At 39.0% G+C, this 27,616-nt stretch overlaps 3 protein-coding genes across 4 annotated transcripts in view; all 3 read left to right on the forward strand.

Annotated features, from left to right (window-relative positions):
* On the forward strand, positions 1-8,604 carry vps26a (VPS26, retromer complex component A). Its single transcript, XM_084718706.1, has 9 exons — positions 1-102; positions 2,002-2,151; positions 2,734-2,809; positions 3,327-3,483; positions 4,890-5,054; positions 5,169-5,275; positions 5,492-5,593; positions 6,125-6,234; positions 7,801-8,604. Exons 1-9 carry the CDS (start codon positions 100-102, stop codon positions 7,915-7,917), a joined length of 987 nt encoding a protein of 328 aa, XP_084574832.1. The 5' UTR covers positions 1-99; the 3' UTR covers positions 7,918-8,604.
* Positions 8,605-12,694: 4,090 nt separating this feature from the next.
* On the forward strand, positions 12,695-21,875 carry supv3l1 (SUV3-like helicase). 2 transcript variants are annotated; one of them, XM_084718719.1, is made up of 16 exons: positions 12,695-13,133; positions 13,367-13,444; positions 14,207-14,314; positions 14,412-14,526; positions 14,716-14,884; positions 15,703-15,814; positions 16,311-16,388; positions 16,683-16,774; positions 16,908-17,088; positions 17,341-17,434; positions 17,767-17,886; positions 17,976-18,075; positions 18,166-18,246; positions 18,811-18,987; positions 20,083-20,231; positions 20,488-21,875. In XM_084718719.1, the coding sequence occupies exons 1-16, from the start codon at positions 12,854-12,856 to the stop codon at positions 20,891-20,893; spliced, it is 2,340 nt and encodes a 779-aa protein (XP_084574845.1). In that variant the 5' UTR covers positions 12,695-12,853; the 3' UTR covers positions 20,894-21,875. The 2 variants fall into 2 exon arrangements, with proteins under 2 accessions (XP_084574845.1, XP_084574852.1); XM_084718726.1 differs by having other exon boundaries at positions 12,999-13,133; positions 14,224-14,314.
* A 693-nt stretch (positions 21,876-22,568) lies between these two features.
* The window catches only part of LOC146333046 (hexokinase HKDC1-like), a 93,912-nt gene continuing 88,864 nt past the window's right edge, over positions 22,569-27,616 (forward strand). Inside the window, exons 1-9 of the mRNA XM_084718737.1 lie at positions 22,569-22,706; positions 24,099-24,261; positions 24,359-24,516; positions 24,671-24,793; positions 24,886-24,981; positions 25,838-25,937; positions 26,619-26,802; positions 26,907-27,062; positions 27,159-27,392. Coding sequence (XP_084574863.1) covers positions 22,644-22,706; positions 24,099-24,261; positions 24,359-24,516; positions 24,671-24,793; positions 24,886-24,981; positions 25,838-25,937; positions 26,619-26,802; positions 26,907-27,062; positions 27,159-27,392 — 1,277 coding nt within the window. The 5' untranslated portion in view covers positions 22,569-22,643. The remainder of the gene's footprint in view (positions 22,707-24,098; positions 24,262-24,358; positions 24,517-24,670; positions 24,794-24,885; positions 24,982-25,837; positions 25,938-26,618; positions 26,803-26,906; positions 27,063-27,158; positions 27,393-27,616) is intronic.

Genomic DNA, 27,616 nt, shown 5'->3' on the forward strand with positions numbered 1-27,616 from the left:
ACGTGACGCGGAGCCCTGATACTACCTCCTGGTTCAGACAGACAGACTGGCTACACGGAGCGAGGCTAACTGCTAGCTTCAACTGTCTAGACGGCCGAGATGGTGAGTGAAAAAACAAGCATCGGCTGTTCGGACTTCACTGAAATGAACCGGGCCGTTTGTGTATGACGATCCCAGCGTGAACACGGAGCCACCGTCTCAGTTGACAGTCGATATTTAACATTTAAAACTGACAGGAAAGCTAGCTGGGCTGGTCGAGTTAGCATGAACTGTTAGTACGAGGCCGCCTCTGCTTCATCAGTGATGTTTTGACTAGCCGACGTCCCAGCAGCAGCTTGAGTTCATGAAAATATGAACTAAAAGTGTCGATTAATATTTTGAAGCGATTTTAGCTCGTGTATGTTTTCTATAACTGGAACTTTAAGGGGGGCAAATAAGAAACGTTAATGTTAGCTAACCTTGCTGGTTAGCGCGATGTAATGTGAAGTTGTACCCTCTGTGTCCTGCATGTTGAATTACAACTTATTAAATCAAGTAAATGTGTTTATGTTTAGAGTTGATTGCTTATCGATTAAAATATTGCATACATTGCAGGTTGATACCCGCTGTCTTTGATGCCCTGTTGCTGTGTTTATCATGTTATTGACTGAGAAACACATAAGGTTGATTTGGGAGTTTCTATTATTTTAGTTGTCCACAAATGTTTTCATGCCAAGGACCCCAATATAGATGCACATTAGACCAAGGAACCTCAACTCTGTCTTAAGGAATCCCTTCTGAGTGATTTGCTTTATTTTTATATTTGAAGATATTAAAGTCTTCACAGTAAATATTAGTGAATATTACCTTCAGTGGTCCCTGGGCCCCACTGTATTATGTTACATGTGCATCTTTAAACGGGTTGTCAGTGAATTAACGAATCTCAGTCACATGCAGATAGTGATTGGTCTCTCCTGACATCTTGATGATTGGGCCACTCCCTCCAGATCTGCTGCTGCTCCTGCATGCTGAAGCATGTGTGTGTGACTTTGTGCCAGCTCAGAGGGAAATAATGTGGCTGTGCAGCTGGTGATAAGTGATTGCATTAGTGTGGAAATAAGGCTAGGGAGTAGCTGTGGGGATTTACGTGGTAATGACTTCAAACTTTGTGTCCAGAGCACATCCATCAGTCCCATTCATTTGCACAAACTTATGCTCAGGTAGTTAGATGTTAACTATCTCACTGCCCTTATTCCCATTGTCTGTCTTCCGAGTCCATAGATCTGTGTATTAATGTACCCATAATACACTCAGCTCAGCCTGTTGAAGTTTTAAAGTATCTGTTAACTTAAAAGAAGCATCAGTCCTGTCAAAATTATCTGTAATATCAGACTGAATACAAGGACTGAAAGATTTGGAAAAAAATATATCTAATTGTGATTGTTTTCCCTTATATTGCAGTTGGACTGTTAATGATATTTGAGGTATCTGCACCAAATAAAGATGTCTTCCTAAGTCTGTAGAATATGATGATCTCTCCAGCGTGACAGTATTTCATTTAAAATGGTATTTTTTTTAGCACGTCAGCTTTAACAAAAATTGTGCCTCTGCAATTTGAAAATCACTGTCAACCAGTGTCAGTAAAATTTCAGTTAATTGGTCAGCGCCACTGAAAACTGTGTATAACATTGTGTTTCAGTTTTTAAGACCAAGATAGCCAAAAAGCATGTTTATAATAGATTTGCACCTCCTGGAATTTGCCTGATATCTATGTCTGTTTCTCTTAAGTTAGTAAGTCACTTGTCACCTACAGAATTTCCAGAAAGGTCAAACTTTCTAAACCTTACTGATTAATGTGCAGTTAATTATTAATATAGCTTTTCTTCTGTCCACAGTTCATCCTAATATATTGTAAAAAAAAAAACTTTATCAGACAAACCACCAACTAGTAAAGTTTCTAAAATATAAAGTACTGTTTCTGTGTTTAATGCACTGTTTGTATGATGTACTTTGTGTTTTCAGAGTTTCCTAGGAGGTTTGTTTGGGCCGGTATGTGAGATAGATGTACTGCTGAACGATGCAGAGAACAGAAAGACTGCCGAGTTGAAGACAGAGGATGGGAAAGTGGAGAAACACTACCTGTTCTACGACGGAGAGTCTGTGTCCGGCAAGGTAAACTGAGTTTGTGGGTGGATTTCAGAGCTCCACAAGGTTCAGAAAGGAGGAGTTACACACATGAAGCATGATTTAAATTTGCTGTCATTTCATTTATTAACAGTTAACAGTGCTACAGCAGATAATGGACTTCTCAGCCACACCACAGTCTATTTTGGGATGCTCTCTCTTTAAATGAGCCCAGTGGGAAATTAAGGTTCTTTTGATGTGTGAGCAGGATTTGCTCTGAAGTGAAGCATCTATGTTTAGGATCCATGAATGTATCAGCGGACATATCTGCTTTATTAAGTCATATTGGTGTGTTTGCCTTGTTTTGTCATCAAACAGGTTTGTCTGTCACACTTAGGCCCAACACTTGTACTAACACTAACACAAAATGCACAGAAATGTAGTACAGATATGTTATAACAAGGTATAATGTCAGGGATATTTTTTGTGCTCTATAAAGAGAGAATGTTCTAGTTTTCCCCTGTTAAAGACAATTATATTTCTAAATTGGTAATATTGTCAAGCTATTGTTGTGACAGCATTGTTTTTGCTTCATGTGACACTTAAACTCAATCACCTGTTTCTCTCAAGGTGAATCTAAATGTGAAGCAGGGGGGAAAGCGACTGGAGCATCAGGGCATCCGCATCGAGTTTGTTGGACAGATAGGTGAGCATGATTTTAAAAAAAGTGCATTTATCACTCTCTGTTATCACTCTAATTGTCTGCCTTTTACAAGAGGTATAAAATGTATAGTGAGCTAGTTGTTATTTATGGTAAGATTAACTCTTTTGTTACTGTGTTTGTTAATTGTTGGTAGAATGGTACTGATGGAAATATTCTGTGCAACACTTAAAACTTTATGCAAGCAGCTCCATGAAACATTTGAAATGCAAATTGAGTGCACTGGGTTTTATAGCTGGAAAACTACTTGTCAACAGCAGGCTGTTGGCTTTCTCATGTGGCTAAAAGGTTTAACGGAGCATGTGGTCATCATGTGCAGCCTGCAGTAGTGGAGCTAAACCCTCCTCCAACTGTATTTGCAGTAGGAGGGGGGTAGCGAGAGCAGACTGTTGAAAGAGCGTGATATCTTAAGACAAATCTAATGTGTAAAATGTTTTGTAGTGTGTTTAAACTGTTTTGAATTATACTCCAACCACTGTAAATCCACTCTGCTGTGTTTCAGAGCTGTTCTCTGATAAGAGCAACACTCACGAGTTTGTTGACTTGGTGAAAGAGTTGGCTCTGCCTGGAGAACTCACGCAGAACAGGAGCTATGACTTTGAGTTCATGCAGGTGGAGAAGCCCTACGAGTCCTACACTGGAGCCAATGTCAGGCTAAGGTATATTTATCACACAAATTTAATGTAAGACAAGCTTCAAGTTCGTATTAATCGTATGGACCCCATGTGTCTTAGTTTCATCTGATGATGTTAATGGTCATTGAACTTCAGTATCTCATATCCAGGTTCAGTCTTATAACAACAACATAACAACAGTTTCCAGGAAAGCTTTTCTCCACCTCATGTTGTGCTGTTACTGTACTGGAGGGGGACAGTGCACTCTACAGGGATCAATACATATATTGCTACTATCAGTAGTGCTGATATTATTCATAATTCTTTAGGCTATTTAGTGGAAATACATTGAATACTAACATTCATTCAGTCATTTTTGTTATCTACCAAATAAAAATTGATAGTAAATTGTGACCATTTTAAGATTTATGTTTGTCAGACAGGGTGGTTGATTTGTAGTCATTTATGCCTTTTATAATCAATCAGTTATTAATGGGTAATTAAAGTAATTTTTAGTTGCAGCCCTATGTTATTAACAGTTTTGGGTATAACATGTTACTCAGACATAACTATAATGACCCTTTTGGCAGTAAGTAGGCAAAACTAAACAAAACTAAATTAACTAATTACACTTTCAAATTTATTTCATACTTACAGTTACTGAAATTTGAATGGGCTTGTTCCTTGTTTGCATGAAGATAGTGGACAACTGCAGAGGACAGCATGCATTGCAGAGAAATGCAGACTATTCCCAAATGTATGATTTAAGGTCACATGATCGTACAGTGGCTTGAGACAGTTCACACCATGTGAGCTTGTTTTAATCATGATATGATATTAACTGTACATTACATATTTATTTATTAATTATCGTATCAATGCTTGATTAACATGTACATGTCCAGTACTGTCTGTGGTCTGCTTCTGCTTAATTCTTCTGCCTAAATAATAGGCAGTAAGTGTGTAGGTGACATGTAAGAATGCTTCTCATTGCTGCCCTCTGGTGGCTGGGAGTATTAATGACTCCTTTCAATGACTGTGTGAAATGATAAAAAAAAAGAAAGAGAGAAATTCACTGAAATAATATTGCAACACCATGAAAAACAAAGCTATGTGTGCATTAATAACAGAATTGAAGGAGACATTCAATTGGTCAGTTAATCCATTTAGTTTTGAGAGAATTAAGTAGTAAATGCACTAAATTTCACTAACTTGCACATCACTGGTTATTAACAATATATTTTAGAAACAGCCCAGTTCTGACTCAGTTTGAATTAACAATATATGATTGTGCTGACTAGATAACATGATTGAAATACATTCTGGGATGTTTCAGTTTAAGGCTATGCACAAATGAAGGGGAAAGAAAAAAATTATATCGTTGTCATGTATTGATACAGCATAGATGGCATCATTGGATGGCAGCATGTTTTACTGTCTGTGTCCTGCAGGTATTTCCTCAGGGTGACAATAGTTCGCCGTCTGTCTGACTTAGTGAAGGAATATGAGCTGATTGTCCACCAGTTAGCCACCTACCCAGATGTCAACAACTCGATCAAGATGGAGGTCGGCATAGAAGACTGCCTGCACATTGAGTTTGAATACAATAAATCCAAGTAAGATTAATTTTGCTTTAACTTTTTATTTGAAGTCGTTAGTGCTTCCTCAACAAGCCCCAAATCCAAAAAAGACCAGTTTGAGTAGCTTCTATCTGTGTGTCTCTTTGTCAGATACCACCTTAAGGACGTGATTGTTGGGAAGATCTACTTCCTGCTGGTCAGGATCAAGATCCAACACATGGAGCTACAGCTCATCAAGAAGGAGATAACAGGCATAGGTAAGAATCCAGGTTAGACTAACATAGATCAGACACATGTTCAGTAAACAGCGTGACTCTGTACTAACTTTGTAGGTCATCACCTTAGAGGTTTCTTTAGCTTTGAAATGCTGTGGTTAGTGGTCCCAATAGGAGTACTGAAACTTCTGTCAGCTCTGCTCCACTTTTCCGTATTGTGTCCTTCTCACTTAATGTGATTGTTGTCCTCCTTTTCAGGTCCCAGTACGACCACAGAGACAGAGACGGTTGCAAAGTATGAGATTATGGATGGAGCTCCAGTTAAAGGAGAATCAATCCCCATCAGACTGTTCCTGGCTGGTATGATTTCTTTCCTTCACCACTTGACATAATGTAACCTCTTATCACAAGGGTGTCAGTTTATCTGTTAATGGCCCTCTTTATTAAAACATTGAAGTAGGCTTATTTTTACTTTAAGTTATTTTGAGTGACAGCGTCGTCTGGGCGGCACGATGGGGCAGTGGGTAGCGCTGCTGCCTCACAGCAAGAAGGTCCTTAGTTGAACTCCACCAGCCGGCTGGGGCAGTTTGCATGTTCTCCTTGTGTCCGTGGTTCTCTCCGAGCACTCCAGCTTCCTCCCACAGTCCAAAGACATGCAGCATAATAGGTTAATTGGTGAATCTAAATTGCCCATAGGTGTGAATGTGAGAGTGAATGGTTGTCTGTCTCTATGTGTCAGCCCTGCGGTGAACTGGCGACTTGTCCAGAGTGAACCCCGCTTCTCGCCCAATGTCAGCTGGGATAGGCTCCAGCCCCCCCGCGACCCTTCAAGGGTAAGCGGTTATGGACAATGAATGAATGAATGAATGAGCATCGTCTGTTTCCTTACAGGATATGACTTGACACCCACTATGAGAGATGTCAACAAGAAGTTCTCTGTACGGTACTTCCTTAATCTGGTGCTGGTCGATGAAGAGGACAGAAGATACTTTAAACAACAGGTAACACACATGAACATCAACAGTATTATACTGTGCATCAGTGAGCTGTTAACTGTTTCTCCAGCACACTGACACACTGAATGTAAATATAACTTTTTTGTATTTCAAAGTAAACTCAGGCCGCCCTTAAACATCAGTCTGACTTAAGAACTCCTCAGGGAAAACTGAAAGTTTATAAATTGTCTCTCAGCAATAAAAAAGATCCTGATGGTAATATAGGCATTAGATCTTTAACTTATTTCATTTGCCTGTGATGTCTAATGTTGCAACTTATCAGTTACATACTGTTTATTTAAAACAAATTTAGTCAATCAATAGGTGTTGAGAATGGAGAATATATGAAATGTCAACAAAAGCTATCCAGCAGCTAAGCTAGCACTATGTAGCACCAACAGAAACATGTATTAATGTCATTCACAGGCAGGTGCTGTTTGTGTTGCTGAGTCAGAATCTGTCCCAGTAGAGTTTTGCTAAATACTTTGCATTGTGGTTGGATTGTAAGAAATGTTGAGAATAACACAGATAAAAATAATAGAAAATCAAAAAACAGGAAGTCACTTCACAATAAAGGCCAGGGTTACTGCATTAGAAGTGAAATTAGCCTTCAAAATAAAAGCAACATGTATAATAGTAACCTGCTTTCTGTGCACAACCTTTGTACATCACAAGACTAATGTAATGAGGGCGACTCTTTCTTCTACAAATCGTTTAGCTAACGTGAATCAAATTGTTGTTGAAAGAAGGAAACAACTGACTAAGTTACATTATGTTGATTGGTGCTGGCCAAAAATCAACTATGTTTACATGCACACTAAATTTCTACTTTTATTTAGAATATGACAATATTCTGAATTTGATACAGGTCATGTAAATGGTGTTTTCCATTTGGATATTTAGAATTAGGCCTTATTTTGAATATAGAATTGTCCAATTAAGACATGTGGGACATGCCAGAATTATTCAAGCTTTAGGAGCAGTCTTTGGGCACTACCCTGGGGTAGACATGCGTACACAAAAGAAAAGTTTGCATTTCTGTTCGGAAGGAGAAACGCAACTACTTTTAAACATTATGAAACAAACAAACAGTGCTGACCTTTCCAGAGGTGGTTGAAAGAGGGAGGCTGTGTGTTTGCACAGTAGAATGAGTCTGCCACCAGTGGAAAAACACTATCTTGACACAAAACGAAAAAAGGCTCAAGTGGCTCCAACCGGTCCATTTTTCCATAATGGGAGTATGCACTGTCGTGCATGTGAGTGGGAATATTAGTAGAATATTCATTGCATTAGCCATGAAAACAGCTTAGTAGGAATATTGTCTTTTTGTTCAGAATAAGGGCTAAAAACTGAATATTTTGTTGATGTACATGTAGTCAGTGAGTGAGGGACAACTGTTAAAGAAGTAGATACAGTTGCAGTATTTCTATTAGCATCTCTGAGACAGTTTTCCAGCTTGTTGGTCCTGTTCTTTCCTTAAGACAACTGAAGTACAAGCTCCCTGTAGTTGTGTTTTTCTGTTACGCTGGGATGACTGTAAGTTTTCATTCATTCCTCTACCCCTGTGTTTAGGAGATTGTTTTGTGGAGAAAAGCTCCAGAGAAGCTGAGGAAAAGAAACTTCCATCAGCGCTATGAGTCCCCTGAGCCCAGAACCCAGCCAGTTAACGCAGAGCAGCCAGAGATGTGAGGGTGCTGCTATGAACTGAGAATACACACAGACACACCCCAACTCTTCACTGCTGAACAGCCAGAGGTGTGAGGGCTGCCCCACTATCTCCTCGGACTGAGAAATGTCTGTATACATGAATACACATAACATACCTTCAGACACCCCCACCTACCACTTTACAGCTTCAAATGTTAGCTGTCCAACCACCATCCACGCTCTCCCCCAGGACTGAAACACACCTGCATACAGACGCACAATCTAAGTAGGCTGAATCCTAAATGTTAAGGCAAGAGTGCAAATCAAACCAACCCGAGAAAGGAACAGTGAGGCAGCCAGTTTGACCTTGACGTCTCAGACTGAAAACACACACATGCACACACAAGTGAAGCCATACAGTCTCAGTTTGCTGAATGCATAATAAAACAGGAGCAAAGACGGAAAAAGAGGAGATGGCTGCAGATGACCACCACACCATGTGTCCCTTTCTTCTGCAACAGGAGCTTCTTTTGTTTGCTATTTGGACAGCGCTCATCCTGGACTTTCTCTGGCATCCTTTGTCCCTCCCACGCCCTTTCAAAATGGCGCTCTTTCGAGAGTCTCGCCAGTGATTCAAACTTCAAGTCATACGGGGATCAGCCTGAGCGAAGGACACGACAGGCTAATGAGTCAACACACACACTATATTTATTCACAATACCTGAGTTTAAGCTGAGCTGTGCTCTTGTTCATTCATCTATAAAGTGTGATGCAGTAGTCCACACACTGCTTTACATGCAAATGTCTGCTTAATTAGTGCAACAGACGTCCATCTTAACATAACTCAAATCCTATATTTCATCTTCTAATGTGGCTGTTGTGTAAAAAAAAAAAAATTAAAACTGATTCGGTCACAGTTCCAGTCCACAACTCATTTCACACAAGAACAGTTTTAGATTCAAGATGGACATCATCATTTCAGTGTCATTTATTTAATAAAATTATTTAATTAAAAATCTTTTAGAGCTGCAACTAATGATTTTTTTCAGTATTAATCAATGTGACCGATTATTTTCATGATGAATTGATTAGCTTATAAAATGTCAAAACATTGTGAAAAGTGTGTGTGAAAAAAAAGTGAGTGATTAATAATTTTGTCTCTAAAGTTTCAGAAAATTGTCCATCACAATTTTCCATCTACGTATTTCTTATTTTATCTGACCAGCAGTGTAAAACCCCAAATTATTCAATTTACAGTTACATTTTGGAAAGAAAAGCAGCAAATACCCACACTGGAGAAGGTATAACCTTTTAAAAAGACTGAGACAATTAATTGATCATCATAATAGTGATTGACTAATCATTTAATTAGCTAATGGTTGCAGCTCTAAAAGCATCACACATTCAAATTTCCTGCCTGTAAAAGTTTCTTGCGCTCAATACAACATTTCAGTCTCTTGTTAAGATGAATATTTAATGCAGTTTTCACTGAAGAGCTCTGCTGGGTCACTACAGGATTGCTTCCAAATTTATGTAAAGATTCCCTCTGAGTTTTTCTAAAGTCAAGATGTTTCTCTGGCACAAGACATTTAGTTTTAATCTTTAAAGTGTCGTTTATTTATGACTAATCTAAAAAAAAAAAAAAAAAAATCTTTTTGTTTGTCTTCCAAAGTCAGTGCACCACAAAAAAAAATATTCCAAGCCAGATATGTGGATTATCTAGATTAATGGGGAGTTTAATTTTAGTGCTTTAAGCACCACAAATGAAATTCCATTGGCCTCCATTTTATTGGGGTGGAGGAATAAATTTCATAGACATATCTCAGAACTGGGACACATTTAGTCTGTATAGTTATGTATAAAATATGTTTATTTTTGGGTGAACTGAACCTTTAAGCTCACATGTCAGGGCTGGTTTAAGCTGATAGATTTTCTTCAGTTCTCAAATTCGGTTTCTGTCGCCACTACATGAGTAGAAGTTTCTGTTTACATTTTAAGTAATTCAATAGAAAAAGTAAGTTTCTGGTTTGACGTTTCTTTCATAGGGTGCAGCACTTTCTGAGCCTTGCAGTTTTCTCTCAGTAGAATACTAATGTTAATAACTGGCTCATGTCTGCTGTTGTAAGCACTGGAAGGGATGCGGCAGTATCATCAATACACTGTAAAATCCAACAATGTTCCACTGTGATGCTCAGACCGTCAGTTTAGGTCCTGCTTTAAAGACACACACACACACACACACACACACATACACACAGTTTGGTGATGTTACCGGTCTTGTGTGTACATTGAATTTGCCCTTAAAATGTGGCCAGTTTTGCACTTTCCCCTCCAATGCTTAACTTTGTTTAAAAGGGGCATGGAAGCTGAAACTAAACATCACTCAAGGACAACTTCACCTCAGAGATCTCCTGTGTCTGTGATGGAAATGATGCTGTCATTTATATATCACTACCTGTTTTAATTGGACTTACTAAGTACAATATTTTGTTGCTTTATGTCTCTTTTGTGTGCAAGACACGCTGTTACATGTTTCATTTCATAAATGTCTGAACTCATCTACAGTTCAGATGTGTTCGTTCCTTCACACTACTTTTCACTTTGCAATCTTTTTTTCTTTTGTTTGGGAACTGTGTAATTTATTTGCAATGGTTTCTTTCTTTTTGCCTGTCGGACATATTTTCTGTCTTTCTGAACACTGTATAGGTAGGGTTTGTTTGGTTTACTTTAAATACCTTCAAAGGTAATGAAGAGACACTTAAATGCCAAAACTCTCTGCCCCTGTCTTATCTACTGCATGTTGATCTTTACACAATGTCTAATCATGCCATCGACGTGTGTGTGTGTATGATAATATGTGTATATACACCAAACCCAAATATATAGCTCAAATGAATCGTGAATAAAGCAAATTTATACTGAATACCTTTTGAACAGCACTCTTGCTTTAAAAGATATTTATACAACACATAGTCAGAAGAGTTCAGTTCTTGATGTTAACAGCTACGTCTCAGAATATTCAACCTGTTTAATTTTATTCAGCTTATCTTAACTTGATGTCCATGTGTAAAACAGCCTTCAGCCTAACTTGTTCAAGTTCATTCAAGTAATTTCACATTTGTGTGCGTCCAGTTTTTTCAGTTTCTCCAGAATGATCACCTGTGGAAAGTGTATGCATGGTTTCAAAAAGATGTCAGTTGCTCGACTCCCTCATTGTAAATATTTTAGTCATTTCTTCACATACAGTTGATGGAACAGTATTATCATAACTCCAGCTTTAATAAGAAAACCCAACTCTTTGTCCAGCACTTGCTTTGTACAGGTGAAAGCACCTTGATTCTTCATCATCTTCATGGCCACTGTTGTTTTGGTGTTCATTCAGACGCACTTGCCAACTCTCTTTTTGGATTTAGCATTTCTCCACCAGAATTATGATCCTGTAAGACTGGAGAGAGCTTTTGGCATTTAGACATCATATTTTCTTGTCGTTCTTTTTAAAAACATATGTATTGGCATGTTGCAAAATGCAGTACAGGCACACAATACAAAAGTAAAGCAATGAAGAAAAAATATACAGACATGCTGAAATCTAAAACAGCTTTCTGTGAGATAAAACTTACAATGCACATTTAAATGAATAAACATATAAATTTCATTGACATTTTTGGCATCTAGTAAAGCATTCCAGTGGGTTAGTGTGATAGAGATGATTTGGTTTTAAGACGGCAGTACTTCTCTTAATTCAAGTCAAGTTAAACTGGAGGAGCCGCGGTGGAGGGACCCCCCCTCTGTCAACAGTTGTCTTCAATTATGGTAGAGAGGGGGATATGGAATGGACACACACTTTCATCTAACTTTTTATTAACTGACCCAATTTACCTAACTTAAATAAACTTACAAGTCTTCATTCTGTGTATATATATAAAAACAATTCAGAGTTATTATAGTTTTGTGTTAGTTTTTATTTTCACTTTGTTTTTAGTTTTTGTTTTCAATTTAGTTTGGTTTCAGTTAGTTTCCAGGGTGGGTTTTCATGTTTCAGTTTAGTTTTTATTGTTTCCAGATGCTTAGTTCTATTTAAGTTTTTATTGGTTTCAGTATTAGTTTTAGTTTTTTAAAATCATAATATGTCAGGCATTTGTCAGGGTCAAGGTTTAAGAACTTCAGATAGGTATTGCAGTGCAAACTCAGTACTTTGTCAAGGCAGCTGACTCACAGTGATGTAGACAACCCAGTCTCAATAAAGATATGCACTAATGTGTCTTCATGCTTGTTGAACATTTTGGCCAAATTGACAAAGACTGAAACTATAAATATTTCCTATCAAACTTTATTTTATTGTCAATTTATTTGTTTTATAAATACACAGTATTGTTTCAGGGTTTTTTTTTCTTATTTTTATTTTCAGTTTGTTTAGTTTAGTTTAGGGAAGAACCTTGCAATTATTAAGAAATGTTTTCTGACCAGTTAACTCAAGTGAATAGTGAATAGTGGATAACTTTTCAGATCATTTTAGTCAGTTTTTAAGAAAACGAGACGTTGTTTTAGATGGAGAGTCGACCATGAATATTCCATATACGATCTTCGGGATTATGCTTTTGAGGAGTCTCTTTTGATGCCTGTTAATATTTTGCTCTCTTTGCCACTTAATATCCAAAACGAATTCAAATTTCGGTGATATTGATTTATCTTACAAATCTAAACTATTTAATATGGGAGCTAACATTAGATTTAAAATATTTATGACCATTTTAAGATAATTATCCATACAGGCATTTTTGTGGGCAGCTAAATTGTTATTGGTCCTGTTCCACGTTGTGGTAGCAGGAAGCGAATTATGTTGACCGTCCTCTGCTGAAGTTGGTGGTGTGTAATCCATACATTTGGACCTACTGAACAACATGGAGTGACAGTAGCAGTAGTTTTGTACTTAACCCAAAGAAGGAGCTCACCGCCGGGCTATAAACGACTCGCAGCGATGTCAGTAAACCGGTGTATGTACGCGTTTTCTCGGCTGCAGCGCCACATTAGCACTCGGACAGCTCGCATCACTACTGGAAGCTGTCATGTGTCTTCTGGGTCCAGTTTGTTACATAAACCACAACAGACTGGTTCTGTGGTTTCCGGCAGAAATGTTTCATCCAACAGTTCCTCTGCCAAACCCCCGGACACCTCTCTGTTTGTCCCCGTCTCTGTGAAGACAGACGTCTCCATAGATGGGAGTGTGGGAGCAGAGCTGACCCAACCGCTCGATAAAAGTGAGTAAATTCACCTGAACTCGTCTCTGCGTTTAAATGCTGCTAAGTTGGAAGTTTGTTGAATTATTAAAACTGTGCTGTCGGGTATTTCATGTGCCAAGGCTACCTGAGATGGTAGACGTAGTTTGTACGGTGTGTGTATTGTTTGTGCTCTGTAAATTGTAGACATGGTGGTAATTTTCTGTGTATTTTCTAATGTCTCTTTCTCTCTGCTGTTTGTGTCTGTGATGTAGGTGAACTGCTGAAAATTATGAACCGGTTCTATAAGAGGAAGGAGATGCAGAAGCTGGCAGCAGACCATGGCCTGGACGGTGAGAATATATTTACATCATTACATAGGTGTCAGTACATTGTATACAAAACACAAATTTAACACCAAAGTAAACACGATATATTTGCCTAAAATGTCCATCTTTTATGTCGTCACCATCAGTTGTCTTATAATTAATTTCTGTGCGATGGATTGTTTTAAAATGATGTATTTCATTATATACAGTGGCAGTCAATGAACATCAAATTGCCCCAGGTGGTTAGGCCAGCACTGTACCTCACATGGTGACTATCTGTCATTTGCCATTTTCAAAATTAAAAAAGAACAAAATATCAATCGTTAATCCTCACAGTTACACAGGGAGATACAAAGGAAAAGTTCTAGATATAAACAGGCATTTCCTGTCCAGCCCAAGCTTACTTTGTGTCACTGTATGATTCAGGTATAAATACACTGACGGGTCTTAACATCAGTATCTACTGAGATTATTTTTATTATGTGCCTCTTTGGCTTGATGAACCAGTTTCATCATTTCATCAACCAGAAAACATTTTTCTGGTAATTATTTTTTATAGTACTAACAGACTCTTTACAGTTAAACAGAAAGTGGAGTTTGTCACACATAATGGCTCATAGATTATCGTGCCCTGACAGAGGCTGTGCTGCTGGTTCTGAAAATTGCAGCTGTCTTGCTTTTGTAAAGTTGTTGACGCTGCTGTCAGTCAGGAGAAAGGCTGACTGAAGTATAACCAGCTTTGTATGGTGAAACTTATGTGTTTTTTGTGTTTGTGTTTATATTCAGCTCGTCTGTTCCACCAGGCCTTCATTAGCTTCAGGAAGTATGTCCTGGAAACGCCATCACTCCCCGCCGACCTGCATATCATCCTGAATGACATCTGCTTCGGAGCAGGTTTGTCATTTTTTAATTGAACCTCAATTGTATCAAAACATAATATTAATTATTTAAAGTAAAACTTAAATAAACTTTAATGTTTTTTGTACTTCAGGTCATATAGATGACATATACCCATACTTTATGCGTCACGCCAAACAAATCTTTCCTATGCTGGACTGTATGGACGACCTGAGGAAGATCTCAGACCTCAGACTCCCTGCTAACTGGTGGGTATGATTTTATAGAACCATGCACTGTATGTGCTGTTCATGCATCTGATATTGGAGTCAACAATCTGGTATCAGTGGTGGTTTATACCTGTCGGCCACTGTCTGTATGCATACGTCATAACTTGCACAATACTACTTTGTGGTTACATTATATGTGTGTGTGTGTTTATGTTCACGGTTCATCAGGTACCCTGAGGCTCGTGCCATCCAGAGGAAGGTGATTTTTCATGCCGGTCCCACTAACAGTGGTAAAACCTACCACGCCATCCAGCGCTACCTGGCTGCCAAGTCTGGAGTCTACTGTGGCCCCCTGAAGCTGCTGGCCCACGAGATCTTTGAGAAGAGCAACACTGCCGTACGTCTCCGTCTTCTTCTGTTGTTTGTTTTGTTTCCTGATTTTACATATTGGTCTTTTGTACAGCTGTTGGGGAGTTCCTCTGAATCTCCAGTCCAACTGTTAGTGGTCTGATTGCATTGTGGGTAGTGTTGGCACCAGGTTTTAACAAGAAAAAAAGTGTCTCATAAGAAAGATGTTATGTTTGGTTCTGCTACATCGATTATGATACTTATTATTTTTTTTTAAAAAATCCTCTCTGAGTCCAGCGGTGTTAAAGATCCAGTGTGTTAGATTTATGGGGGTTCATTGGCAGAATGTAGAATTTGATATTCATAAGTATGTTTTCATTAGTCAATACATTTTTTGTGTTTTTGTTACCTGAAAATGAGCTGTTTATATCTACAGAGTTAGCGGGTCTTCTTCTGTAGAGTCAGCCATTTTGCATGGCCATGTTTCCACAATAGCTCAGAATGGACAAACCAACACTGGCTCTAGATTCAGACTGTCACATTTTCATGCGAGTTTCTCAACCCCCTTAGATTCTCCTAAACGCTTGAAGGGGGGAGACTGAGATGACACATTTGCAATCTGCAGCTCACCACTAGATGCCACTAATTCCTACATACTGGGCCTTTAAAGTTGTGCAATATTACATCAGTGACATTCTTCTTTGCATTTAGGTTTCTGTGTTTGTCTTCTAGCTCACTGTATGTTCTGTCTTTTCTATTTCCTATCTCTGTGTGTCTTCTTAACCTGTCATCTTTGATCTCTTCCTCACCATACCATACTTTTGACTGTTGCCCTGTGTGTGTATTTGTGTGTCTGTGTGTTTGCAGGGTGTGACATGTGACTTGGTTACAGGAGAGGAGAGGACCTTCATGGATCCTGAGGGTCAAGCAGCGGGTCATGTGGCCTGTACCATTGAGATGTGCAGTGTCACCACGCCTTGTAAGTAAACATGATACAATCAAACATACGTGCTTAATGGCATAAATATAAAAACACAACACTGCTCTATTGGACATCACATTGTATCTTATCAGACTCTGTCAGCTAAATCCAAAGACAAGTGGTTGATAGTCCCTAAAAGATGAAGTCTAAACCCTTTTAATAACAAAATGATATAAAAATCAATCTACAACTACTGGTCATGAATTCATCCAATAATATTTGTTAACTATTTATTAATTTGTTTGTTTTTTAGACTTCTGTCACATGTTCGACACACATTTGTCTTGCTATGAAGAGCTGATATTAAAATACAGTCATCAGTCAGGTGTTAGAACTTTTGAAAAAGCATATCTCTTTTTTTACTGATAATTTTGTTTGCTCACTTAGAACCAAAATATTTCTCCTGTTAGATCACGTAGAAATGCAGGCAGTAAAGGAAAATATGTTTGTGTATATTGATCAACAAGGTAGTGACCTGCATGTTTGTCTTTAGATGAGGTGGCTGTAGTCGATGAAATTCAGATGATCAGAGATCCTTCCAGAGGCTGGGCCTGGACCAGAGCCCTGCTGGGTTTGTAACACACACTGAAAAAACATACAGACACACAGACACACCGTCATAGACCTCATGTCTCTTTGTCTCGCCCTATGATTGATTTGACCTAAGGCTAAACCAGTGAGCTTGCTATAGTGACATTCATGGTAATCAAGTAATGATTATGAACATTTTTTGAATCTCTTGCTTTGCTTGAGTTAAAATATATTCATGATCAGCTCTAACAACTCCAATCATTCATGTTATCATTTTTTTTAAATGATGATGCTTTAACTTAAGCAGTTGACATTTTCTTTGTATTCGTTTTAGGCCTCTGTGCAGAGGAGATCCATGTGTGTGGGGAACCTGCAGCCATCGACTTCATCAGAGAGCTGATGTACACCACTGGAGAGGAGGTGGAGGTGAGGCTCTCATATGTAGAACAGCACAAGAAGAGGAGGGACACTCATGTTTTTCAGTGTTATTAAATCTTTATCTTAAGGTAACCAGTATCTCTCCTCTCTCTGTCCTTCCATTTTTCTTTTCTCTCTTCAGGTCCACACCTACCAGCGTTTAACTCCGTTCGAAATCTTGGATCATGCTGTGGAGTCATTAGACAACTTGAGACCAGGAGACTGTATCGTCTGCTTCAGTAAAAATGACATCTACTCAATAAGTAGACAGATTGAGGCCAGAGGACTAGAGTGTGCTGTAATTTATGGGAGCCTACCTCCAGGTGAGTTGAGATAGATGTGTGTTTTCTGCTTCACAATAAGAGGTGATCATGAGTAAAAATGTTAACTGGCTTCAACTTAAACACAACGCTTGTTCAAACACCAATAAAACAGTAAACAGTAAAGTAAAATTTCTGTTATTCATACTTATTTACATACTTAATCCATTATTTAAACTTACTGTGTGATAGAAACTTCTGTAAATAAGCTTCAGACTGTGTGACTAAGACCAAGCTTGGTTTTGTGATTTACAGGCACCAAACTGTCACAGGCCAAGAAATTCAATGACCCTGACGACCCCTGCAAGATTCTGGTTGCTACAGATGCTATTGGAATGGGTCTTAACCTGTAAGTACCATCAGACATACCATCATTCTCTATGCTCGATTTATATGGAGATGTTATATCAGCTTCACTGTTATACTCCTTGTGCCTATTTAAAATGTTGATTTGGAAACTTTAAATTTATTCTGTTATTTGTTGGCATGTGCAGCATATGCTATTGTTGCCAAAGTCAGAAATTTAAAAATCCTGCACACGAGGGCTTTTACAAGACTAATAATCTTCAAGCTGTAGCTACAGTGGCAGTGTAATAGGCACATTATTATTAAGATTCTATCAACCCAACTTACATCTATCAATCTGTCTGCCTTTCTTCTTCTTCTTCTCTCTCTCTGCAGGAGCATAAAACGTATCATTTTCAACAGTCTGATAAAACCTAATATTAATGAGAAAGGGGAGAAACAGATGGAGACCATCAGCACATCACAAGCTCTGCAGATAGCTGGCCGTGCAGGGAGGTCGGTCTCATTTTCACTTCCATTTTCTCCGTTCAAGAGCGGTTAAAAATGTCAGGTTAACGTTTTTGAATCTCCGTCACTTCTCCCAGGTTCTCCTCCAAGTTTAAAGAGGGAGAAGTCACCACCATGCACAGGGATGATCTGCCTGTTCTGAAGGAAATACTCAGCCACTCAGTAGACCCCATAGAGGTGATCAGTTACTCACAGACACACACTCACACACACACTCTGAATCCCTATAAGCTTATTTCTATGTTAATTTCTCCTCCTTTGTCTCAGACTGCAGGTCTCCATCCTACAGCAGAGCAAATAGAGATGTTTGCATATCATCTACCTGATGCCACACTGTCAAACCTTGTTGTGAGTATCAGCATCTACTCATTCATTTATTCTCCTACTTCAGCTGGAAAAGTGGGACAGTGTGACACCCTTGAGTTTGAAGGATCATTCTTGGCCTCAGAAACAATAACTTAAGAAGAAGAATCAAAAACTCATTGTCCACTTAACTAGATTTCTTCCAGAGCTTTTAGATACATTTTGAAACAAGCACTCCTTTGATTTAGCTTGGCACTCATACAAACTTGTCAAAGTTACGAGGGACAGTTTATAAACAGTATCAAAGTGGATGCAAGTGACCTTTAATTTTATGAGGCACTGGTGTTGACTTTTTCATGCTGTGTAAACCTCTTCAGACTCGTCTTAAAGATCTAGGATTGTAGGGCAAAGTAAACTGAATTAACTGCCCTCTGTGTGGTCAGTAAGACAGAAAACACTGTTAGAGTCTGACTGTTTCATCTGCATGGCACAAAAGAAAGTCCAGGTGAATGTTTTACACCGTTTGGTTTATTTTTTCCACTCTGAAGCCTCATCTTCTTGTTCTGACAAACTTTGTGACTCTTCTGTCTCTCTGTCTCTCCCTCGTAGGACATATTTGTCAGCCTGTCTCAGGTGGACGGGATGTATTTTGTCTGCAACATTGACGACTTCAAGTTTCTGGCTGATATGATTCAGCACATCCCGCTCAACCTGAGGTCACGCTACGTCTTCTGTACGGCTCCCATCAACAAGAAACAACCTTTTGTTTGCACATCATTCCTAAAGGTGAGTATAACTAAACATGGGGAGAAGAATGGAGGAAGATGAAGAAAGGCTGATGAGCAGGACTGACAACAGTGACTGGGCTCACTGGGGTCAGACGAGTGTCATCAATCACACACACACTTTTGTTGCTTAATTTCTCAACATGTAGCAAATTTATATCAGTTGGTAGAAGTTTTTTTGGCTTTGACATTAAAGGTTTTTTTTCCTGTTTATCAGACGACAGACTCAGATTAATTTATTCAGTGTTGTAAAAAGATAAAACATAAAGCAGTCCCAAGTATGGGTGAATACTTTTTATAGGTGCTGTACTTTTGCTCTCTCACTTTATGGTTATACTCATAAAACAAGATTGCTTCAGAATTAAATCGTCCTCCACAATTAACCTTTGAGATTTTCAAAGACTCTTTCTTCCTTATAGATTGATCAAGAAGTGCGTGATGTAAATGCATAGAAAAATCTTTCCTTAGTAGTAATAATACAGTTATAATCCTTGGATTAATGTTCATGATAATACTATGATACTGCTCCAGACAATAGCTGCAGTTACATGGACAATATTTCTTCAATCTGATTGAAGTCATTCTGATGAGAAATTCCAACTTAGCTGTTTACATAGACATTAAATGAAATGAGCCAAAAATGTGTGCATTCATCAGAATCAAACTTTTTTTTTTGCACACACTGGTTCTGCTGACTGTGAAGCATCTAATCTTTGAATGTCTGTTTTGCCACGTTTCTGTCCCTCTCAGAAACTTGTTCGTAACACGTCACCTGCCCCCACGTGAGAAAGACGTGCACAGAAAGACTATATTTATTCCACCCAGAGAGAGACAATAACGCCTAGCCTGTCTCAACCTGAATGAAAGTTTCTGCCAAAACGGTCGCATCCGATCAGTCTGTTCTGATTGGGGTGTTTATATGATGCACTTTTTTCTGACTGGGCTTTTATTCTGATTGGTTGTCTAATATTGGGGTCTGTATTAATGTAGCTACCTTTTCAACACAGTTCCCTCCATTTGTTTGCGTGTTCGACTTTGCACACTGCCCTGTACCTGCAGCTTTGTTGCACTGATTTGAATCTTGTTTCTCTTTCAGTTTGCCCGTCAGTTCAGTCGAGATGAGCCCCTGACATTCGACTGGGTCTGTCGCCACATCAGCTGGCCTCTGGCTCCACCCAAAAACATAAAAGACCTGGTTCACTTGGAAGCTGTTCATGATGTGTTAGATCTTTACCTCTGGTTAAGGTAACATTGTGTCTCCATTTCTTTTGCCTGTCTGTTTACCTGTATTATTCTGGGCAGATGTTTGATTTGAACTTGTGTTGGTTGTGTATTGACTTTGAAACACCATGAGGAAACAAATTGGTTTCTTCATCATCACCATCATCATACTTTTTTCTCCAAACTCTTCATAACAGTGCATCATTATATTCCTGCAGGTGTCTCTGCTCATTGTTGCTCACTCACTAACGTTGCTGCTGATCTCTGTCTGTCTCTGTAGCTACCGTTTCATGGACATGTTTCCAGACACCGGCTTGGTTCGAGAAATCCAGAAGGAACTTGATGACATCATCCAACAGGGCGTCCGAAATATCACCCGTCTCATCAGAGCCACTGACCCCACCATCACCGACCACCCACAGACACAAGGCAGCAGGCGTGGTAATAACAGTAATCAGCTGATCAGCAGCAAAGGTCAAAGGGGACAAAGAGGCTCAAGAGAGGTGATGGACAGCTCTCTGGCTGGTCGCCTGGTGAGAGACGGGCTGTTGACTCCTGATTTGCTGCGACAGCTGCAGAGGGAGTGGTCTAAAGACCTAAAGCAGGAAGCCACCAATCAAAGTGCCCTTGATACAGAACATCACAGTATCAGCAACAAAGGGAAAAGTAGGAAGAAGAAAAAATGAAGAGGAGAACAATAATGGTTTGGTCATTGTACATGATCAGTGCTGTTCCCATGGAGATCAATAACTGCAACAACAGATCGTAATCCTGGATAACATCTGGTGGTTTTTATGAACCAAATGGGGGTTAGAAGTCGTTAAATAGGATCGATGCACATTTTGAGCACTCTAAGTATGATTACAAGCTTTTAGCTAAAGAGGCTAAAGTAAAAACACCAAAATGGGACTTCTGGACAAGAACTGTGATATTTATTATCATCAGGTGAGATTCAGCTGAGATTTACACCAAACAGGTGTTAAATGTTTGTCAATTACTTATTTTGATGTAAGTATCTAGTGCTGGAAATAGTTTGAAGTTCATGTATGTAAACGTGCTTCCTATGAACAACTGGCTGCCCTCTGAGCCCTGGTGAGGGACCTGGTTTTGCATAGCCAGACCTTTTCCACGGTGCTGTACGAGATTCCTGATGACAAATCATCCCATCTCAGCGTGAACATAAAATGACTTGCAGTTAGACTCACCATGGAAACTGAAACTGTTTGTTTCAAGTAAAACAGTCGAATTAGCTCACTAACAAACTTAATTGTCTGAATAAACACGTCCTGCCTGGTCTTCAGTCTTCAGTTCTCACTTTGCAAACTGACAAACATGGTGTAGCACAGTGTCTCAGTGGAGAGTCACACTGTTGCAATGTCAGAAGCATTGTGATTATAAAACACTTTGAAATGCGCTGTGTGTGCGTGTGTAGGTCAGTTTGCTTTCATTTTGCTCAGTATAGTCCGGTGTAAAACCTCAGAGCAGCCTGTGGAGACCTGGGCGGTGACTTTCAGTTAAACTGGAATGAATTGCAGTTTCCTTAAACATTTTGAATAGATTGAATTGAGTGCAGCCCTGTTAGTGTCTGTATACACATGAGATGCTATATTTTTTTTTTCTTATTTGTAAATTTCACATGATGACATTGAATTAAATATCTGCTGTTTTAACTGTCTTGATTTCATGATTATGTATTGTATTATGCAGCCCAGAATTGTACCACAGCCATCTTTCTGCCTTTGTTTTATTTCAAATTGTTTTTACTGAATTTTTAATAACATAAGAAAAAAGTAGTCTTAATAAATATAAATGAATAAAATTGAAAAACAGAAGAAAAAAGGTAACAAAGGAGCACCATTGTATATGTGCTATACTTTAAATCAGTATCCTACACATCTTACATACTTTGCACATGAATTACTTTATATTAGTACTGGCAATAGGATAAACACATGAAGGCAAAGCAGGTAGTACAAACAGGGAAGAGCACAAAGAGGGTGAGGGAAAGGTAGGATAGAGAAGTGGGGGACTGCTAATTTAAGGTGCTTGTATCAAATATATTTGCAAGTCCACCTTTATTTTGATATTTGATCTTCGATGATCTGAAGTTTCTGCAAAACTCTTATAAACGTCTGGTTTATGTCACCAGAGACACAAAAAGAAACTAAAAATAAGACAAGGTTGGGCGGTAAGACAGACAGATTGGAGGAAATGATGTGAGAGGGAGGTTTGGCTTGTTAATCATTGAGTTGGAGTGAAGGTTGGTCTCTGCTCAGTGGACACAGTCAGTGAGAACAGTATCAGAGCGGGACAAGAGGGAAACAACAGACTTTCTGTAACTTAATATGTGTCCACACTGACTGTGTCTTTTGATCAACATTTCATTGGAGTTTGTGCAGTCGTATCGTGCAGTGACAGAGCAACACAAACTTCAAGATGTTGGCTGTTCATCTTGTTTCCTTCTTCTTCTCTAAACTCCAGGAGGATCCCACAAAGAAGGTGAGAGCTGCTCCACAGTGTTACAGGATACACACAACTATAACCAAACATTCACTCCAGTAGCAGTCACTCTCAGCATTAAAGAAAATTCATTTCAACATGTGATCTGCTACAGACAGTGTATCACGGTATTGACAAAGACTGTTGTAAAAAATTAAATCTGCAATGAGAAAAGCTTTTTTAATTCAGGGATTATATAAAACTAAATAATCCGGCCTGGTAACAATTGACCCATCTATTAAATAAACACTTACACACACTTACTTTTGTTTTCCTATGAAAGTTACATTGGATAATTCAGATTTATATTCAAAACACGTAATTAGTCAATTTACAATATAGTTTAATTCTCATGTAAAAACTAGACAGCTGCTTTTCTATAACACACACTGGCTTACAATGGAGGTTACAGCAATTACCTCAAAATTAAATTTATTTATTTTTGGTCTTTCTTTATCTGACATAATACTGCAAAATATTGAATATGCAAACCATGGCAAGTTGAACAAAAACACTGATTTTTATCATTTTTGCACTTTTCACTTATTGCACTAATGTAGTGCTCTATCATTCACTGTGATGGGAATTATAATTATATAAGGATTTTTTAAAAATCCCAATATTTGTGTCATCCATTTGACCTCATGAAGTATTGTAGATGTGCCCACAACAATCTTTACTAAATCTAAAAATAAATGCAGTCACCAGTGCTGTAATAAGATGGTCATGGTGACAACAGGTTATTGTGTCACCGTATGACTTTTCCTGAGCAATGATTAACCTCTTTCCCTGGAAGTGACACTATTCTTCTCTAAGTGCTGATGGGATCAACACACACACACACACACACACACACACACACACACACACACACACACACTCTATCAAACTATTGACACTCCCATATTGAACACTGTACTCACTCCGATCATACGATGTCACACCCGGCCTGGTGCACGGCCAGAAGGACCTTGTCCCCTGAACATGTTATCACAGGGATAAATTAGGCTACACAGTGTGAGGAGGCTTTTTGATACATTTTCTACCTTGTACTCATTTATTAAGAAGATTTACTGCTATTGTATGTTTTATTCACCATTCACGTGTTAAAAGCACTAATGCTCTTTTCTTTTACTACTCTGTCTTGTGCAGAAAAAAGTTTCTTTAGATGTAAGGGATGAAGGGGTTGTCCTGAGGAAAGATAAGACAAGATGTGTAACTCTTCCTCTGTACACACCTGTCTCTCTGTCCTCCTCTCCTCCTTCCCTTTCTGCATCTTCATTTGCTCATTTAAATCCAGTCAGTTGGAAATAAATCAGAATGGCTCATTTATCTTCACCTCTGTGTTTGCTCTCTGTTTTCTGTGTCTCTCCTCTCATGTGTGCTTTTTAGGTGGACAGGTTCCTGTATGCCATGCGTCTCCATGACGACCAGCTGAAAGACATCTCAGCTCGTTTCCAGGCTGAAATGAAGAAGGGCCTTTCATCAGAAAGTAACGCAGCAGCAGCGGTGAAGATGCTGCCGACACATGTTCGATCCACTCCTGATGGAACAGGTCACTCACATTAATGATTTTTTCTGAAATATACATAACCTATATGTAAATACATAAATACAGATAATGAATTTGTTTCTCTCCTGCACTCCTGCAGAGAAAGGACAGTTTCTGGCGTTGGATCTCGGAGGCTCCAAGTTTAAGGTGCTCCAAGTCAAAGTGAGAGAGGGCATGGGGATCAGGAGGGGAGGAGTGGAGATGGAGGAGAAGATCTACCCGGTGCCAAAGGAGATACTCATTGGTAGAGGAACAGAGGTATGGAGGAGAGGGAGAGATGCGAGACACAGGAAACACGAGAAACAGAGGGATTAGGAAAGGTGGAATTGTAGAAGGAACAGAAAAGACTTGCAAAAGCTACATGAATTCCTCCTGACTGTCCTTCTCTCTCTTCGTCCCTCGCTGTCTGCAGCTGTTTGACCATGTGTCAGAGTGTCTAAAGGACTTCATGCATGAGAAGAACATCAGTCTGGAGAAGAAACAACCTCTGGCCTTCACTTTCTCTTTCGCCTGTGAACAGTCCAAACTGGATCAGGTAACAAAACCCTACATCCATCCCTCTGGTTTTCATGACCCAGATCTGCAGTGTACAATATGTAACTCTGTATTTTCTCTCTTCCTCTACAGGGATTATTGTCAAACTGCAGTAAGAACTACCGGGTCCGAGGCCTTCAGGGTAAAGATGTGGTCCAGGCCCTCAAGCAGGCTATTGACAGAACTAGGGTAGGATGCCTAATATTATCTGCAGGACTCACAAACTATTCTTCATTTATCTGAGCAGCCTGTAAAGGTGTAAAATTTACACTTTTCATGTGGATGTCCAAACAGTGTGGATGTTGAATGTAGTCAGTTGAAGAAATAAATTCCTCAGTGTGTGCTATATTGATCAGAAAGCTGACATGCACCTACATGTACAGTGTATCATGACCTTAGTCCATAGCTATTACTTCGATGGCCAAATCATAGCGTTTGGTGCATAGACATTTTGTAGACACCACATTGACCTCTTCAGCCCATGGCTGTGATACATTTATGTTGCAACCATATTGGACGAGGCAAGACTGAGCGAGGGCAGCCATTTGTTTGGATTATCTTTACATTTCTTCTGTTTCAAATAGCTATATTTGCATTTAATAGTTTATGGTCTACATGGAGTAAGAAAAAAAAAATGTTTTTCTATCTTACTCAAAAAAAACTCATCTAGCACGCCCCCAGTTACCCTTCCAGGTTAAATCCAAGCTGATATAGCATGTAGTTCTTCCTGCATTAGATTTTGCAGCAGGAGAAATCAGCTTTCTGTTGATGCTTTTGTCTAAAGAGACTTACATTGTCATTTAGAGCTGACAGCACTTCTGAAACACATCATTCAGTACACAAACTGTACCATCACCAGCCACCAGTCACCAGCCAAATGCTTGTAAAATGTGCACATGGTTGGTAGATTTGCATCATTCACCATCCCCTCAAAAAATGGCAATTTGTTGAGGTAGAATTTGATCCTTTTCTAGCCATTTGGCCAGTAGACACAAAGAATTTGGACCCTCATAGGTTGTCTATCACTGTGTAACTCACTCTGCAGGGTATGAATGTAGAGGTGTTGGCCATGGTTAACGACACCGTAGCAACCATGATGACCTGTGGCTTTGATGACCAGTACTGTGAAGTTGGACTCATCATTGGTGAGTACATTCATCTTTCTAGAAGATATAATCAGATTTATACAACTCACTGTAGCTGTTTGAGGCAGCAGACAACTGAGGCTGTAAACTATAGTTACTACTGTGTTTTGACTTGTGTGCATGTATCTGTGTATGACTGTGTTTACCAAAAATCTGTTTTCTCTCACGTACTATATAGTGGGTGGGCAAAAAAGGAATGCTTGACTATGTAATGCAAAACAATAGACTCAAAAATGACAATAAAACTGAACTGAGACATTCCTGAGCGTTTTTAAAAGTTAGGTTTTGCTTTTGGTGTAAAATGAACATATTTGGATGTTAATATAATTAAATAATCAAGTGCTGTTTTTTTCAGGTTTTTGTGCAGCTTTAGTTAAACAGCTGCGCCCTCTAGTGGTTCACTGTCTTAATGCATGTGTGTGAGGAAGCTTTGTGTGCATGGTTTTGTACTATGTGCTTGTACTATTTTGACTTTTTTAAGTGGACATGTTAACAAATTATATTAATAGTTGTGAGTTTGAAGATTTGCAATTTGTGATAAAATTAGAACTGGGTTTATTTTATTTTATTTTTTTAGTTTGGATTATGACTTTATTTTAAGGTTAGTTAAGATTTAATACCTTTAATACCTAGTACTGTATATCCATAAACTAACTGGTATCCTGTTTGTTATATGTTTAGGTACTGGCACCAATGCGTGCTACATGGAGGAGCTGCGTCACGTTGACCTGGTGGAGGGAGACGAGGGCAGGATGTGTGTAAACACTGAGTGGGGGGGCTTCGGAGATGATGGGGCTCTGAAAGATTACATCACTGAGTTTGACAGGGATGTTGACGCAGCTTCCAACAACCCTGGAAAACAAATGTGAGGAAAGCAGCTTTTGCATGATGCATGAACATGATATGGTAGAGCATGTTAACCTTAATCCTTTCTGTTTCTGTGTCCCCATGTTTGTTTCCTAATTGTAGCTTTGAGAAGATGGTCAGTGGGATGTATCTGGGCGAGTTAGTGAGGCTGGTTGTTTTAAAGATGGCTAAACTGGGACTGCTGTTTGAAGGACACGTGTCTGATGCCCTGAGGACTAAAGGGAAGATAACCACCACAGATGTAGCAGCCATGGAGGAGTAAGCTATGTGTCTGTCTGTGTAGCTGCCTGTCTGTCTGTGTCACCCTCCCTCTGTGTAAGAACCAGTGATACCATACACTTCTGTCTATTTCAGGTACAAAAATGGTCTGAAGAACACCAAAAACATCCTCACTAAGCTCGATTTGACCCCATCATCTGACGACTGTGTTGCTGTCCAACACGTCAGCACCATCGTGTCCTTCAGGTCCTCAAATCTGGTAGCCGCAGGACTGGCAGCCATCTTGAGTCGAATTAAGCAAAACCGGAATTTAAGGACACTTAGGATCACAGTGGGTGTGGATGGAACTGTGTATAAGACACATCCACAGTAAGTTATTATGGAAATGTTGCTATTATATTATATTCATATGCCAGTGGTGCACATCAACAGGCCTTTTTCATTGAAGTAATTTTGAAATATGACAGTAGGAAACGTATAGGTATAAATGATCCAATCAATGACCACTGAATTTCATTTAGCTTTTTTGATCAAAATTTTAAATTAGACAAGGCATTAAGGTCATTTATTCTCATTATACAACACAGCGTTGC

The sequence above is a fragment of the Lutjanus erythropterus genome, chromosome 1 (genome assembly GCF_056507025.1).
Source record: "Lutjanus erythropterus isolate fLutEry1 chromosome 1, fLutEry1.hap2, whole genome shotgun sequence".
In the NCBI taxonomy this organism is placed as follows: Eukaryota; Metazoa; Chordata; class Actinopteri; order Lutjaniformes; family Lutjanidae; genus Lutjanus; species Lutjanus erythropterus.